This window comes from Epinephelus moara, chromosome 8 (assembly GCF_006386435.1).
Source record: "Epinephelus moara isolate mb chromosome 8, YSFRI_EMoa_1.0, whole genome shotgun sequence".
Lineage (NCBI taxonomy): Eukaryota > Metazoa > Chordata > Actinopteri > Perciformes > Serranidae > Epinephelus > Epinephelus moara.
This window is the reverse complement of record NC_065513.1, coordinates 17,638,639-17,656,100: the sequence shown is the minus strand read 5'-3', so window position 1 is coordinate 17,656,100 and position 17,462 is coordinate 17,638,639. Positions and strand designations below refer to the sequence as shown.

The window sequence follows — 17,462 nt, the reverse complement described above, 5'->3', positions numbered from 1 at the left end:
CCATTAGTTATCAGTCTTCTAGATTTCTCATTTTCGAACATTTCTACAGTTTTATTATCTGTGAAATATTTAAAATAAATAGCACTTTTATTAATATCATCGCCATCACTCAGTGTCATCATCACCCTGATGTATTACCAAAGCTCTGAAGAAGTCCATAAGTTCCTGATGTCCCGTGGTTACAGGCCTGAAACTGCTGTGCGCTCTGATGTTGAACCACTGCAGGCACTCTGAGGGGCTCAGCGGACGCTCCCGGGAGTCCCCCATTTTGGCCTGGAGCTCCTTCAGCTGCTGTTCAATGCTGAGTGAAAGAGAGATACATTGTGTAAGTCTAAAAGCCCTAGCTCTATGAAACAGTATACTTTGCCAAGCTCTGAGCAGAAGAGTAAAGCACTCAGCAAAACAAATGTTAGTTGAGGGAACTGAGTGGAAAATACCCCCCACACATTCTCAATTGTTTCCGCTCATGTTTGAATCTGACAACAACAGAAAGGGACAACAAAAATACGCAGAAGAATGACATTTTCAACCGAATTTAGTCTCAACTTTACAGTATGTCTTGGTAAAAATTGCTTTTTCTGGTTTGGCATAGAGTTGGTCCATCTGATATTCTCCTACATGCCATATTTACCAGCCAGCATGTTCCTGTTGATCTAAACTGTTAGAAAGGTACTATCCATACCCATAAATACTCATAATGGGGGCGGCAGTAGCTCAGTCCATAGGGACTTGGGTTGGGAACCAGAGGGTCGCCGGCTCAACGTCTGGACCAAATACGGAGCGTGGACTGGTGGCTGGAGAGGTGCCAGTTCACCTCCTGGGCACTGCCAGGGTGCCCTTGAGCAAGGCACTGAACCCCCCAACTGCTCGGGGCGCCTGACCAAGGCCTGACACTTTGTGCATGTATAGGTCCTGTTTGTGCGTGTGTGTATTTTAGACCTGTGTGCTAATGACAACGGAGTGAAAAAATTGAATTTCCCCTCAGGGGGATTAATAAAGTGCATATATATATATATATATATATATATATATATATATATATATATATATATAAAGTATAACACAAAGATTTAACATTTAAAAACGCAATAGATTAAACACTAGCACCTATAGGGAAATTAGCCACATGAAATGACCCGTTACATAAAGTGCATCAAGTGCTTAAAAACATCAGCCCTATCTTAGAATTATTTAACTTGCTGGGTGGCCTGCTGTGCTATGTTTGTAATTTTAAGGAGGCAGACAGCTTCATGATATGTGCTGTTTTGGAACCTGGATTTTCTGGTGTCAATGCTTCTTAGTATTTTTTTTTTTTTTTTTTTTTCATTAGAAGGAAGGAAATTAATAAGCTGTTAGCTAGGAGAGGGGCCTTTTTTTGTAGCCTACAGCCTTAAAGATTTTTGCTAAGAGTGAGAGATCACATCAAATATTTCTGAATGCAGTTTTCAGCTGTCTCCTGTCCTCAGCTGACATGTTGCTAAACCACAAAGTTATTGCGTAGGTAAGGATGCTTTCCGCTGCTATATAAAACTGCCCCAAACTATCTCTTAGTATGCCACATTTTTTTCAGTTGTCTAAAAATATAAAGTCTTTGATGCACTATCTTGAGAATAGTTGAGTTGTCCACTCGTTTCAAAGTGGAGGAGAGTGTCACTTGCAGGTATCTGTGGCTGTCCACATGTTGAATTTCGTTGTTGTTAAAGACCAAGACCAGGCGATCCTCGCAGCTCCTGCAAAAGTCCACTACTCATTCCTTGGTTTGGAAGCAATTCATTCTGACTGGTTGCCTTACACTAGTCCTACAGGAATAAAACCGTACTTAATTTTGAAAGGAGACTGTCAAGAGACTAAGTACACCCGAGTCATTCCAACATACATGTTCCCAAATGAAGACACTGCTGCCGCACCAAAAAACATAGGAACAATACATGCAACCAGCCACATTAAAGTCATACATACACACAGACACCACACTGCAGATGCACACGGACCTACACACCCCATCATGTTTGCCTCTTCCTCACTCTCATCCAGTGTCCGTACCGTGAGAAGACAGATACAGAAGCATCAACAGTAATGAACACAGACATCGATATATCAGTGTGTGAGTGTGTGCTAAGCATCTGGTGTGAAGTGGTGTTACAGGCAACGGCAGGCATCTGAGACACACGCTTCTTGCCGTCTCACGTCTTACTCTTCCCTTTGACATGCACACACACACACACACACACACACACACACACACACGCACACACACTTTTGATTTTAACAGACTGCATCAGCTATTCCGTTTCCCCTTTAATATGACAGATTAGAAATGACATCTTTGGGCTCGACATGTTTAGTCATTTCCATGCAAATCAATGCATATATATTTGGCCATGTAAGACAGTGTGTGTGTGTGTGTGTGTGTGTGTGTGTGTGTGTGTGTGTGTGCGTGTGCGTGTGCATAGGCCTACATACCTGCATAATTAAACATGTTATGGTGTTGTGAACGCTGCTACATTGTGTGATGTGCTTGGGTGTGTTTGCTTGCCTGAACGTGAGCATGCATACAGTAAGAGTAGGGCTGAAACGATCAATCTGACAATCGATTGGTCAATTAATAAATATCAAATAATAAAAGAAAGACAAGCAAATGTATGAATGCAGAAAATCAAATAATTATATAAGGTTGGTTTAATACATAACTTTGGTCCTTGCGAACTTGCAATCAGCAATTGCGGAACTACATGTCTTATCTTCCAAACTTGTGTGTGTGTGTATGACTGTGTGTGTGTGTGGTAGACTACATGAGCCAAAGTGCCATTTTAGACAGCTCATCCCCTACCGCAGGTCTATAAACTGCCTCCTGCCTGCTCCTGGGCCATGAACGCATCCAGATGTCTTACAATGGCAACACATTAAATAACCGTTCAATCTGACACACTTTCGTTTCAGAGGGGAAAAACGCAAGGGGATAAAATGTTATAGACTGTTACAAACCGCTATCCTCTAGGTTGAACACTGCCTAATGCTATCGTTCTTTCTCTCCCTCTCTTTAACTATCTCTTCCTCTCTCTCTTCTTCTTTAGGCAGGCCAGATGATACATCTTACTTTATTCTTTTGACACCAACTTGCTGACTGACAGAAACCTTGATTATAAAGTGGGTGTGTTTTTGTGTGTTTGGAGTGATGTGATGCCAGGCAATATTTGTTAGACAAGTGCAGAACTTTCAAACACGTCATTAAAATAAGCTTTTATCATGTTTTATTCACCCTGTGTGTGTGTTGCTTTACATGTTCCTGCTTTTTCTTGTATAATCATTGTATAGGAAATATAATGTATCAACTTGTGACAGACTGAATGAGTACTCGCACAACTTCAGCAAGGTCAAAGCATGACCGGCACGACTCAGGGTTGCTGACGGTACTGTGTGGAAAACACCACTTTAAACTACACAAAGGACTGTTCAGATGCGGGTTTGTTTGTGCGACCTCTGACTTTGCTTTCCCTGAAGAGAATATAGCAATGACGTTCTGAGAAAATTGACTTCTGTATACAATATAATTAAAACGGACCATTATACTTTTCCTTATCTTTTATAATGTAAGTATGTGGAATGTTTATATTGAATGTCGTAAAAGTAATCTTTGTGAGCGAAAACCTCAGGGTTCATACTGTTGCGATTACTCTAACTTAGTTTCTACCTTTTATTTTCTGTTTTTCAAGAAAAGCTGATGTCAGCTCATGATTGACTTCTTTACATGGTGTTTAAGTAGCTTTCAATGCTATTTGTAGCTACATGCTAACACCGGGGAAATATGTAACCTTGGTTGCCGATGTTGTTTATTTCTCTCCAATGTCGGATTGGGTTCCCGCAGGAACATGTCAGGTTTTGATGATTTGGGGTTAGAGGTTTTAATTGGTGATTTTTCATGGTAGAAAGAGCCACCATTCTTTGTTACAGTCATTCCCCAGCTGCAAGTACAAGTACAAGTACACTGCTGCATGTATCTACATACTAACATCAGCGAAACATGCAATCTTCGTTGCTGATGTTATTCATTTTTCCCCAATTTCGGATCATAGTCTTGCTGGAATACGTCTGGTTGAGGAGATTTAGGTTTAGAAACATTGTCATTGCCATGTCTTGCAATGAAACCCTGCTGTAGATTAAATGGCAGCACGGAGCACTGTATGTGTGTTTATGGTGCGTCATAAACATGGATGTTCATTCTGGGCTCCACCCCAGGACTTCACATAGACAGCAGGTTTCAAATGGGCTTCCATCTGTATAGCTCACTTTTCACTGACTCTCTGAAGTTCATTAAAAGCAGAAAACGTAAGTAGATTACACTATGGATATAACCTGGGTGGCTTTTCTCTTGTTACTCAAGTTTATAACGTAATTGAGGTTTTTAATTTCAGATTAAGCTTGTAGGACATCCACTTTAATAGCCTGGGACTCCGTGAGGTGTTAGAGCAACCTATGAGACTCAATGTCACCATATGCGGACTTCAGAGATTGTTGCATTGAAACCTGTATGAAGCCACAGACTAAGACAGGAAGGAGAATGGCTTCTAGGCTTCATTCTCTTGTTCCACTCCCCATCATCTCACTCTTGCCTTCACTCAAGAAAACAATGTACTCTAATGGCTACAGCAACAGCACTTGCCTCTTCAGATACATTTTCGAGCCTCGCCTCCACAGTTTTTCTCTCTCTATTTCCCCTCTTTCTTTTCTCTCTCCTCAAAACTCTTACTTTCCTAATTTTCTTTTCCGTACTCCCGCCTTTCAATTACCCCCCCTTAGGGCCTTGTGCTGTAAGTTATAAAGTCAATGTGGATGGTCTGTGTCAAGAAGTCCATCCAGCTCTCTACAATGTTGCGACCTTTTGCCCGCTGGTGTAAAAGCTACCTGCAGCCTAATCAACTTGGCAGGATTAGCTCCGAACCTGATGACTTCCACTGCCAGCAGCTCAGACGCCGAGGAAAGAGACAGAAAGAGAATGAGAGAAGAGGAAGGTAAAAATGGGTAAAAAACAGAGGAGTCACAGAAAATAAAACCATTCAACTATCTGAGTGAAGACGACAATGGACGAACCCGTAATGGCAAAAACGCCAGAGCAGAACTCAACAAAAGAGCCAGAGAATGAGAAAAGAGGTAGAGGAAACTGGGAGGAAAGGATTCTTTAGGCCTCTTGACAAACATGTCAATCATCTTACCCTAACTGACACACACACAGGCACACACACTTGCACTTTCGCTGCTGAAGTGAAATCTAATTGTTTTTCAGACTGGTCTAGCTAGACAGTCGACACCGCAACCCCGCACAACCCCCCCAACCTTCACCACCGCTGAGAGAGAAAGGGAACAACCGGAGGTCTTTTATTAGATATGATGGCACATTTCACAGCTCCCTGACTTACAGAAACCCAATCCCGCGATTAGTCAGCGCTTTGACGTTATCTTAAGTTCCTTGTCAGAATTAATTTAGTGTGGGTGGGCTGCTGTGGGGCTGTCTGTCTGTCGCGCTCCGCTCCCCTCCGCTCGCCTACAGGAGGTGGGGGGTTGGAGGCAACGGGGGCAGGAAGATCCCTTTCAAATAAGCCCCAGCTCCAGTCAGTGCCAAACCAGCCGCCTGAGAACTAAATATCTCTTCCATCAAAGGGCCCCATTCTGCGAGGGGAAAAGCAGTGAATGGGCTTGAATGAACAGGCTGAAAACAGATCCCGTCCTGGCCCAGCCCGTCGCCCACTTAGTGCCCTCAGCCCTCAACCCCCCCCGACAGCCACCCAGCCCAGCCAATGACACCGGAGAACCGATACAGCTGATATACTAACTTAACACACGTGTCACGCACAGCTAAACACAAAATCAACTACATACTGCGAAGACTGCAGATCAGTATTTTTGTTCATTGAGAGGGAACCTTGCACGCTATTTTACCGTGGCAGGCGTTCAACTCCACCTGCTTGCACACAAATCCTGATTATCAGAAGCACTCACACACACAGAATTAAATTTAAAAGTATTGATATTGTACCCTGATCAAGATTGGCAGGCGACTAGTGAGAGCCGTTTGCCTTGCCAGTGTAAAAACCAGAGGCCTGTCTGCAGTCTCCAGGCCCGTGCTGACACTTCATTAGAGGTCTTTTCCTGGTCGCCCCTCTCGCCGCCCGACCCTAAACAGCGCCACTGTCCCATCTGATGAAAACTAATGGATTACAGCATTTCAATTTGGGGGAGCCAGCTCCGTTGTCAGCTGGTCTTAATCTCCTTCAATTAGGGTGCAGCTCTTAGGCAAATCTCTGACATCTGAGAACTGGGAGCAGGCCAGTCACTTTGACCCCTAAACAGGTTGAAGTCCTTCACGGGTGTGGGCAGCTCTGTCTCCTCCATCTACTCGGCTTCCGTTTCCTCTCCTCCACTTCCGTAATTTGTCCCAGACACTGATAAGTCAATTAGGCAGCAGGTGAGTGCACTGTGGATGTGTGTGTGGGTGTGTATATGCCTGCAGCCCACCCTGGTTGAGGCGAAAAAGAGGCCTTGCAAGATTTTGTTTGCCTGGATGTGTCCAGACAGTAAAAGGGCTATCCTGAAGTAGTCTGGGAGGAAGTTAGCTGCAGCCTGACAGACACTGACCAGTGGTCCCCCACGGCGAGAGGAGGATTGCCTTATTTTTAGCCCCATTCTCCATTATCTGGATGCTTTGTTCTCATAATGGTTATCCCACTCCCATCTGCAGGAACACAAAATAACCCTTTAATGCTTAGAAAGCAGAAAAATGGCCCGGCCTTCTGTAATAAGCCTTGAATTACCTACCCAAGGGTTTTCGTTTCAAGATGTGGAATCTTCAATTATTATGTTCCCATTTAGAAGGAGGAAGGAAAGAAAGAGAGAGAGAAGGGGAGGGAGCCAGAGAGAGAGAGGGAGAGAGAGAGGAAGGGATGAGTCCCAGACACTAATGGTGCCAGAGTGAGGCTTTGTTCACTTGCTACATTTAGCCTGTCCTTCATCATCTGCCCTCAGCCTCACAACGCCAAAAACGATAAAAGACCTGAAATATAGATTTCTCTTTTCTTCTCTCACCCTCCATGTCTCTCTCTTTATCAGTCTATTTGTGCTCTCCAACTATTCCCGTCTGCCATCATTGACAGACGTCTATATTTCAGTCTTCGGTGACAGTGTACGGGGAAAAAAATAAGTTGCCACATCGCATTTTCTTCGATAACACACGATGGCAAGATTGTTCCATTAATTAATGAAACCACGAACCACCACGAAAGATTCCTCTGTCAGTTTATGTGATCAAATACCTTGACCCTTTTTGAGATCATTTTTAAAGTTTGATCATGGTCTCTTTATGAATCTCAATCCAGGTGTCTCAAATGAGCTCAACCATTAACACTCAAACTACATTTACACATGTGTGACAAACCAGGTCATTGAGAGAAATCAGGTTAAGGCTGGTTAGTCTAAAAGCCACAGTTACCTGTAACTGCTCAGATTTCTCTCTGTGCTTCCATATGTTTGAGCCAAGGGTTGAATTTAGTTTAGTCTTATACTGTCTATGACACTTTTAATTTTGTGCATTTCTGACTGCACAGTAAAAGGACAGTCATTGTCAGTTCACTTTGTTCCCTGTTGTGCAAATGTGCCTGAATTTCACAAACAGCTGTAAAAACTGACTTACTGATTTTAGTTTCACAGTCAGTTATAATCACAAATTGGATTTGATTAGCTATATTTTAGCAACAACAAGACACAGCTAGAGCAGTGATCTTTCCTTTCATTCCTCAGCACCGCTGCCACAGTGACACTTTACCTGTCACAGGTCTTTGTGCTGCATATCACGTGAACTAACTGTCTGTTAGACGTCTGTGTAGAGGGTCGGGAAATAAGATTTTTATGGCAGAAAAACCTGATTTCTGGTCGTTGTGTTAAACAGGTTTCTCTTAATATTTTTATTTCCAACTGAGGAAAGCAGAAACTGATGAAATGGAGGATTTTCTTCTGCCTTTATTTTAAATTAAATGTGATGTTTTTTAAAGCAGGCATTTGCAAAAGTGAGGATTTTTGTTGGAGCTCACGACACATGACATTTCAGCAATGTGTGTTTGCGTTTACAATGCTCTCCGAATGAGTCTGCAATATGTTTTTTTTTTTTAAACACTGATGAAGGTGCTTGATTGGTAAATTGGACGTTTTAATTTGGGAGACTGACATGATTAATCCTCGTGGAGTGATAATGAGAAAGACATAGTGGCAAAGAGAGAAAGAAGAAGAAAAACAGACCAAAATATGGATGCAGTCTTTCAGTTTTTAATCATGATTTAATATTTCTACCGCTGGAGCACTGCTCATATTGCTGCCATTGTAAACAATATGACTGGCTTTTTTTCCCAGTCTGTCAGTCATGCGGGTTGCGCCTCTCTTTAAAATCACTCCTGCTAGTGTCTGTACACATTCAGCATAAAGAAATCAGAGCCCTTAATCTCTGTACAGTGTGAACAACAGCTTCCACAGATGTTTTCTGAGAAGTGATATAATCCATCAAAGCAAACATGAAGCTTTAATTATGTTTTGTCAAAGCTACTGTTTTACATTTATTTAATTGTGCCAGTGTTGTGCTCTCATACTAAATTGCGCATTATATTGCGCTCCACTTCCTGTCATTCACCTGAGATTTACAAGACGAAATGAGAGGTCCCACCAGGAAATAATCCCCCCCAAAACAGTCCACTTTAAAAACTCTACTGTCACGTCCACGTCTTCTTATTTGGGGCGCCTTTGTCAACTGGGACAGTACTTAATTTGAATCTGGGTTTGACAGTATGAAGTTTAAATTCTTAAAGTGGTGTAAAAGTGAGTGGGGGACAAGTGAAAGTCAGAGAAATGTGGGAAAACTTTAAGGACAAAACTATACTAATTCAAGCTCAAAAGGAATCAAGAGGGCATATTAAGTTAATGCTTTTGCTATTTTGACTGACCTGTTGGCATTAAGATTGAGTTTCTCCTCTGTGTCTTTTAGGAGCTGCTCAAAGTCCAGTTCACTGGAAACCCCTGGAACCAGCAGCTCCACAAAAGCATGATCTTGAGGAAAATCCCCAGGCCACTCCATACCGCTCTGCAGGGAGAAGGAACTAGAGAGAGAAAGAGAGAGAGATGACTATAACATTAGAAACACTCCACATGACATGTACCAGTTCATAAAGCAAAATAATGAGAAAGACAGCACTGGTGTCAGGATTAAATCAACAATTTAGACTGACACCAAATAACAGAGATCTGGAGTGTTGTATTATCACAGCTGTCTGTCAAGACACTGAACACACACGCACACTCTGTACACACACGCCGACAGTCATGTGGACTATAATAATTTGAAATCTCCTCAAACTGGAGTCTTATTAGGAGGCACAAATCAATTGCACCTGAAACACCTGAAACAAAAGGAAGCTTATCATCTACAAAAACAGTTTCTTCCAGTTCCCCTCCTCTGTCCTTAGACAATCATTTGCAGTGGGAGGACCCCTGATCAAAATGCATTGCCTCAGCCTCTAACCATTTCCACCTACTGACACTACAGTGAGTTAACAAAGCAAAAAAAAAAAAAAAAAAAAAAAAAAAAAAAAAAAAAAAAAATAGACCAAATAAATAAACAATGAGGAGAGATGCTCTTCAGTCGAGGCTTTAAATAAACAACTCATCTCCTTACGTCTCTGCCACAACTGAGGGCCGCCCCCCTACCCTGTGGTGCTTAACGCTCATGCTAACAGCCAATCCCACGCTGGTGCCGCGTTGCTGGGTCTCATATCAACATTGTCATCAACGTGAGTCAAGTGGAAGGTAATGGAGAGTGTCTGTGTCAATTTGGCTTTCTCACACTCCGCCTCTCGCCCCTTTCCTCGTCATCTGCTCTGATTTTAATAATCCCTGTCAAACTCCAAACAGCTCCCCACACTCCGCTCCGCTTCTTCGCTGCTGCATACAGTCTATGCCACTCTCCCTGACAGGGCAGACAGGAAGCTCAACATTCATTTAGCCTGCACAAAGGGAGGCCTGTCCAGCTGGACAAATATTATTTTCCTCCGCTGACAGCCTCACCAGTTAAGCTTGTCCTTTATTATTTCTCCCTCTCTTCTTCTCTCTTACTGTTTCCCCTCATCATCACGCTCCCTCTGCGCCACTGTCTGAGAAGGGGTCTATGCGCAGCCATTGCAGAAAGGGAATAAAATTTTAAATCCATGGATTAGGAACTCAACATTGTAATTATTTGGGCTGAGCCAGACAGTGTGTGATTATGAATAATGTGTGTGTGTGTGTGTGTGTGTGTGTGTGTGTGTGTGTGTGCAGTCTTCAGCACACTCTTTAAGTGTAAAAAAGACAGACAGACAGATGGACAGACGGTCTGAACGTGTACACTCTACAGTATGTCTACTGGGTGTCTACCTCCTGGTCTCCCCAACATATCATCTGTTATCTTGAGCATGAGTGTGTACATGTAAGTGAGTGTGTGTCAGGATTCTCCAAGCAGCACACAGGGCCTCATTAGTACTATACTTTAAATCATCCGGTCTCCATTGTCTTGTCATTAGCTCTTTACAAAGCAGATGTTGGAGGAGCCCCTGTGCGTTTCATAGTGTTGCAACAGGGACAACTGGGCCAGGCGCTGAGACGCTGCCTGCCTCAGACAACCACTCCACAGCTATTAGAACAGAGGAAGAAACCCAGCTACACACACACACACACACACACACATCACTGTCCTATCTCTCTTGCTGCTGCCTGTCTACCCCAGCTAGGCTAACACACAGGCCCATTTACAGTAATGAGTTTGTCCTGAAATATTTAGCAGCACGTCCCCCAGGCCGTCGCTTTAAAGCCACTTAGAGCATGTCAAGTTAAAGTCAACATTATTTTAAAGGGGGTACCTAACAGTCTGCTGTAAAAGAAACATAATAGATTAAATAGGTGAATATTCTAAGATCACAATACTGCTGAAAACTATCTCATGCATGCCCAGGGGGGGAACATGGCTTCACTGTTACTGTGCAACCATGTGGTCCTGCTACACTGCACTGCCTCTGACTGATTTTCCTCTTTACAATAAGTCCTGTCTGCTTAGTGATGGGCTTTAGTCTCATCAGATCTGATATAGTGATAGTTCTGCTCAATTTAGGTGGCACTAATCTTGTTAAAATATATTGGTCACTTTTTTTCTACACCATAGGGAAATATGTGTACATAATATCGTCTTAAAATATGTTATGTAAGACTGCTCTAAAATTGCGGTGCAACAACTTGGCATCATCATAACAAATGCCCATGTGATTAGCCTACGCTGAGGGAATGAATAATACATGACTTAATCCTGATATTACTTGTCATTGCTGTTTTGTAGAATAATCATCATCATTCAACAGTATTAAAAGTACACTGAGCAATGAGTCAATTACAACTATTGGAAAGCAAGACAATATTGTCACAGTGGAGCAGTTCATATTGCGCGGCTTATTACATCCCAACAGTCATGATTTCAGTGAACTAAAAACTCCTATCCTAAACATGCATTTACAGCAGGGGAACTGACATAAACATAAAGGTTTTATTAGTTGTATTTAGTAACTGGATGGGTGACAATCTGGCATACAAAGTAAATACAGTCAATACATACTGGTAAAAAAAAATGTCATAGTTTTGTTAATTGTTAAGTGGTTAGAGTTGGGTTTTAGGGGTCACAGATTCTGACAGGTCACAGAATTTGGCGTAACGCAACAACTACTTGCATTATTAACAGATCTATTATAAGTGATCAGTCTTTTACTGTATAAAATGTCAGATAATAGTGAAAAAAAAATCTTAAATAACCAGACACTGATGTGAGACTGTGCTTTAAACTTCATGTTTTTTTTTAATCCAACCAACACGTAAACCCCAAAGGTATTCAATTTACACCAACTCAGTATAAAACAAAGGATAGCTGAAGATCATTACATTTATGAATTTTGCAAATAATCAATTAATGATTGACTATCTAAATTGTTGTTGATGATGGCTAATGAATGATCGATTAATGGTTTCATCATCATGGCTCAAAAAATGCATTATATTATCATTTGGAAACATTTTAGTTTAATTTTAAAACAGTCTCATCTAGTATCTTTTGGTATGCTGGGGTTTAGTCATCGTTCTTGGATCAGATTGATTTGATTACTGATCAATCCCTTTATCCTTAGAGTGTCAAAAAAACCTGTAAAATAAATAAACAAATAAAATAGAATAAAATATTTTTTTGTTTTGTCCAAACAGCAGCTCGACACTAAAATCTATGCAGTTACCAATAATAAAAATCAAAATCATATGGCAGATGATCACATTTAAGAAGCTGGACCTAGCAAATTTATTGGTATTTTTAATTTCACTTAAATAATAAATCAACATGTAATAATATTGCTTATTTGATTATAGGCTACTTTACTCTCATAGTTTTCTTCTGGTGTTAACAATAAACATATTTTTGTAGATGTAAGCAACACATCAATGACAGAGAGAAAAAGAGAGACCATAACTTGCAGAGCTGTTGACTTTTCCCTCCTTGTGGTACTTGACCATGTGACCAGACACATCTTCTACAGCAGCTCTACATAAAGAATTGACACTATAGCCTCCTCGCTGATTTTGCTGATCTGTATTTTTCACAAAATGCAGTGGGTTCACGTGGCACCTGTGTAATTCAGTGTTACTCTGAGCGACAACACATGCATGTTTTTTGTATCTTACCTCTCATAAGCTCCTTTATATTTGCCTCTCGTTTTGATGTCAATACGTCACAGGTAGGGGAAATATGGACACCGTCATGTGCGAGTTCCTTATTGCTGACATTTGTCTACGGCAGCTATGTGTGGCTATAAACCATAAACCAATACAATTCAGCATCAAGTGTGCCACCACGCAGGTTAATACAATGACACTACTGCGATGGGGAGCTTATCTATCGCTGTCACTGAACGTTAACGGAGCCGTTTTAATAAACAGCCGAGCGGTTTCATGAGCAGACTCTCTGTTAGAATCAAGATAATATTATCAATCGATCCCCGCTAATCAATCAGTGCTGTGCGATATGTTATTATCCTTATTTCCGGGGATAGAAAGCGTCCGTGACAACAACCTGGAAGTAACTCGATGAAAACTTCCGCTTTATGGAGGATTCCAACTGGCAAACCAAATGGGGGTGGACTTTTTCCATTATGTCGGAATTGTATGCGTTTTCTACCAATATTCGATCAAATGCTATTAAAGTTAATAATTTCAATTCATTCTTACATCTTTTTATCGAAGACATTGTTGTTTAAACGTTGATAATACGTATCGATAATACTACTACATGAAAAAACTCCCCTCTCCGAAATAGTTGGCTGTGCCGCGAAGCTGTCAACACATGGCAATTGGGCGGTGAAGTCGCAAACACATATCGACATGTTTATTAACACTAATAATCAATTCAAAATGTATTTGTTTTCGCGAAGTTGAACATATCTTTGGAAGGAACTGCCAAACGCTGGGACACAACACTGCCCACGTTATTCGATGTCAGTGTTGGAGTTTTGGCGCGCCTGAACGTAATTGGGAGGACATCAGACTCATCATCGGTGGTATGAGGAAAGGTACCTGATCGGTCAGCTGTGTTTAAGAGTACTTGAAGTTGAACCACTGGTAAATGAACAAGAATCAACTCTGGTTTTTGGTAATCCAGTGAACCCTGAGACTGTAGCCTACAGGTGCAAGGTTATTAGAGGAGCTGCTGCAGAGACTGTTTATCTTGTTGTTTTGTTTGCATGCAAATAACTTTGTCCTACCTGTCTAACGTTATATAACCGACTCAGTCAAATGATATGCCCTAAACGTGTCATCAAGTGTCGTCATATGTAGTTAAACCACTACAAATGATCCCCTCCCTGTTTTCCCTATGGTATGTTAATGTGCAGTTAACATATTCCAAGTCATGCAGTCAAACAAGAATTGCAGCCTCACTTTGTCTATGCTTATATGTCTTTGTCAGGATGGCGAGCAGTACGCACGTTTTCCAGATCTCTGGGATCAAGACCCGTGAGAAAAAGAGAGTTTTGGTCCAGTGCATCCAGCAGCTGGGGGGAACATACATGGGTGGCTCTGTGAGTACAGATCCCTCAAAGACAGTTAGGGAGAAATGGCAGATGCACTTCAACCAAGACTGTAAAATATTTTGTTTTAAAGGGCCTGCATCTGATGATTAACTTCCTTTTTTTTCTGATATCTTATTATTATTCAGTGTTAGATGATAAACAAATCATATTAATGCCCTTCACACCTTAACCAGAGCTTGTGTGATGTCCTAAAAATGGTTACTAGTATCACAAGTAGCCTAGAAGCTTAAATTAACATGACCAAACTAATCTTTGCATTTTAAAGAACCAGCGAATGTTAGTACATTTACTCCAATGAATGTTGAGTCCGTTAAGTGATCCATGAAGCTATGACGTGAGGGATAGGGAGCCAGACGATGGTAGTGTGTCACCGCAAACAAGGGGCCCTAAATCTAGTATCTAACTATGAGACTTTTAATCTTTGTATTCCTATAGCACCCACTTTGTGTGAAAGTATTTTAGTATATTACAGTACTAACTGTAATTGAGTGAATAAATCAGACAGTGGCACTGGCGGCAGTGTACTGTATGTATCACAGATCGACAGTTAACTGCCACGTGTAGCAAGGAGTTGGAGAACACGGTGGTTCTGGGTCTTTGTGTTGTCGGTACACATGCAGAAAATTTTGCCTCTGGCTGACAGCAGTTAGTCTCTCTGTCAGTGTGCGTAGTGCCTGCCAGGTAGATGTGTACACACTAAGAGAGACTATGTGCTTAATACTGTAGTGTTTACAACTGATGTTCGACTGTAGTTTGGTTTTCACAACTTTTACGATAGTTATGTGTGGTTTCATATATCTACTTTTAATATATGACAGAGTTTTATTTCATATGTATCTATTGGTATATACTTAGCAGTTTTGAAAAGGTTAATCGAGTGTTGAAACACGTAACAGCGGAACACAGTTCTTTGCAGTGTGCAACAATTAGATTATTTGATTTTAATTTTAACCATATCATACAGACCCACCTACAGGAACATCTTGTATTTATGACATATGAAAACCCACTTCTTATTGTCTGCCACTTATAATTGTGTGTTACATGTCATTAGACTGATGCATTGATCGTCTTCTAGGTCTATCAGCATGCCAGCACCCATCTCATAGTCCCTCAGGTTTTGTCCAGTGAGAAGTTTTTGGCAGCCTGTGCTGCAGGTCAGTCATGATGATTGCTATTATTACAGTGATGAAAATTAAGTTATATCTTATCGTTTTGAATTTATCATCTAACTGAACTACCTACAAAACACTGCTGCTCTCTCTTTCATTTGCCTTGACCAGGAAAGTGGGTTGTGACTCCAGAATACGTGCTGGACAGTTTTAAGCATGGCTCCTGGCTCGCAGAGGGACCCTATGAAGTTGCCTTTTCCACAGGTGCCACGTCTCCCTTCTACCCTGTCAGGCAGTGGAGGGAGAAGGTGGCCAGTGGAAGGCTAGCAGGAGCCTTCCAGGGCTGGAGGGTGCTCCTCATGGTCCAGGAACCCACACGCAGGGCCATGTTCAGACGGTGGGATGTCTTTACTTTATCGCCAATCCCAACAATCCATTCATAATTTTGTGGAGTATGATACTAAATGATTTTAATCTTTCCCAGGCTTCTAAAAGCAGGCAGGGCAAAAGTATACCGATGCCCTCCTCCTTCTCATGCCTCTGTCACACATGTCATGGCGAAACCCTTCACTGGGGACTCAAAATCCCATAATGCTCCTTGCTACCCTGTAAGCCACATTGTCCAGCACCTCTTTGGGGTAAGTTAAACTTATTTATGTAAAAGGTGCGGTCTTGATTTCATTTATGTGCAATCAGCGCTCAAGTATTGAAGGCTTTTATTTTGCTTCTGATTGGTTGCCCAAACCTATTTAACAATTTATATTAATGCTTTTTAATTGTAGGAATATTGGCTTGAAAATATTAAAAGTCTTCTACTGTTGCTGCCGTGTTTTTCTCTGGCAGAGCAACTGCGTGGATATGTTTGACATAAGCAATGATCATGCTGCATCAGAGACGAAGAAGGCCAACTTTGTGGATATCTCTAGCCTGGAAACAGAACTCAGGGACTATGTCATCAAACAGGAGGTCTGGATATGTGTGTGTGTGTGTGTGTGTGTGTGTGTGTGTGTGTGTGTGTGTGTGAAAGCATGTTGCAGAGAAACGTAGTTTCTAGTCATCATATAATAAGCTCTTAGTTGGCTTACATTCTGCTTACTTGAACTTACTTTTTTTGTCCTTGTGTTGTATGTATATATCTGACATTGTTAATGGTGTCTTTGCTATAGAGCCGCCCGAGACTGTGCTTCCTTGAATTTATGGGTTACAATGACCCATACCGTCCACAGTTCCAGGTAGACATGCACACATACCCACCCCCCTTCCCCACCCCTGATCACTACCTTACATCTCTAAAATAACTATGTGTTTCATCAAGAAGATCAGGGCATTCAATTTCCTTTGTGTCATACATTTCAATGGAAAGTGACATCGAGAGCAAGGGCGCATCATACTCAGGTCACCGATCTAACCACCACTGTCAGCTGATCTGAGAGTTTTGATTGGCAGGCCTATTAACAATACTCTCCACCGTCCTGTCCATACCTTACCCAAGTGGATCTCCATCAGATTGCTATTATAAGTGCTCGTGTATTTCCATTCTGTACTTTCTGAATCCATATGCTATTTGCCAGTAACAGACAGTCAGAAATGACCTCCAGGAACTTTTGATGCCCATTCACTTCCTATTCCCATTACCCTCCTGCCCTCCTCTTTCTGCCGCCCGTCTCTTAGAGTGCAGTGTTTTCTCCTCCTTTCCATATATCGCTTACGTTTCATCATTGTTCTTTTATTCCTCCAGGCTACAGAGACAGACTTCAGCAACGTTGGTACTATGATAGAGTGCGGCCTCTTCATTGAAGCCTTGGATTCAATCAGAAGTGCTGTGTTCCCCGGCCTGCTGCCACCAGTGCCATACCTGATCTCCCTCTTAGAATATGCACAGCAGGTAGGACCAGAATTACCAGAGTGCATAAATTCCCACCTGCTGCTTCATTAGCCTCAGGGGCTGCATGAAAGTATAACCTGCTTCATTATATTTTAGAATTTTGGTAGCTGCCTTTTTTGGTTTTTCTACCTCCATAACAGCGATAGCCGCAGCCAGAGGCATTATGTTTTAGGTCGTCCGTATATACATCCCATTCTCATGAGCGCGATATCTCAAGAAACGCCCCGAGGGAATATCTTCAAATTTGGCACAAATGTCCACTGGGACTTAACAATGGACTGATTAGTGTTT

At 41.7% G+C, this 17,462-nt stretch overlaps 2 protein-coding genes across 4 annotated transcripts in view; one reads left to right on the top strand and one right to left on the bottom strand.

Moving 5' to 3' along the window:
* kiaa0825 (KIAA0825 ortholog) overlaps nucleotides 1–13,131 on the bottom strand; it is a 133,932-nt gene extending 120,801 nt beyond the window's left edge. The window contains exons 1-3 of the mRNA XM_050050420.1: nucleotides 12,772–13,131; nucleotides 8,979–9,131; nucleotides 139–301 (exon numbers count right to left, since the gene is read on the bottom strand). Of these exons, the coding sequence (XP_049906377.1) occupies nucleotides 139–301; nucleotides 8,979–9,109 (294 nt within the window). The 5' untranslated portion in view covers nucleotides 9,110–9,131; nucleotides 12,772–13,131. The remainder of the gene's footprint in view (nucleotides 1–138; nucleotides 302–8,978; nucleotides 9,132–12,771) is intronic.
* A 313-nt stretch (nucleotides 13,132–13,444) lies between these two features.
* Nucleotides 13,445–17,462, top strand: part of slf1 (SMC5-SMC6 complex localization factor 1) — a 37,131-nt gene continuing 33,113 nt past the window's right edge. The window contains exons 1-8 of one of the 3 annotated variants that reach the window (XM_050051957.1): nucleotides 13,445–13,655; nucleotides 14,051–14,162; nucleotides 15,253–15,331; nucleotides 15,458–15,683; nucleotides 15,771–15,924; nucleotides 16,130–16,252; nucleotides 16,453–16,518; nucleotides 17,025–17,171. In XM_050051957.1, coding sequence (XP_049907914.1) covers nucleotides 14,052–14,162; nucleotides 15,253–15,331; nucleotides 15,458–15,683; nucleotides 15,771–15,924; nucleotides 16,130–16,252; nucleotides 16,453–16,518; nucleotides 17,025–17,171 — 906 coding nt within the window. In that variant the 5' untranslated portion in view covers nucleotides 13,445–13,655; nucleotide 14,051. Of the gene's footprint in view, nucleotides 13,705–13,772; nucleotides 13,961–14,050; nucleotides 14,163–15,252; nucleotides 15,332–15,457; nucleotides 15,684–15,770; nucleotides 15,925–16,129; nucleotides 16,253–16,452; nucleotides 16,519–17,024; nucleotides 17,172–17,462 lie in introns of those variants that run through there. The other 2 variants (XM_050051958.1, XM_050051956.1) reach the window with 2 other exon arrangements.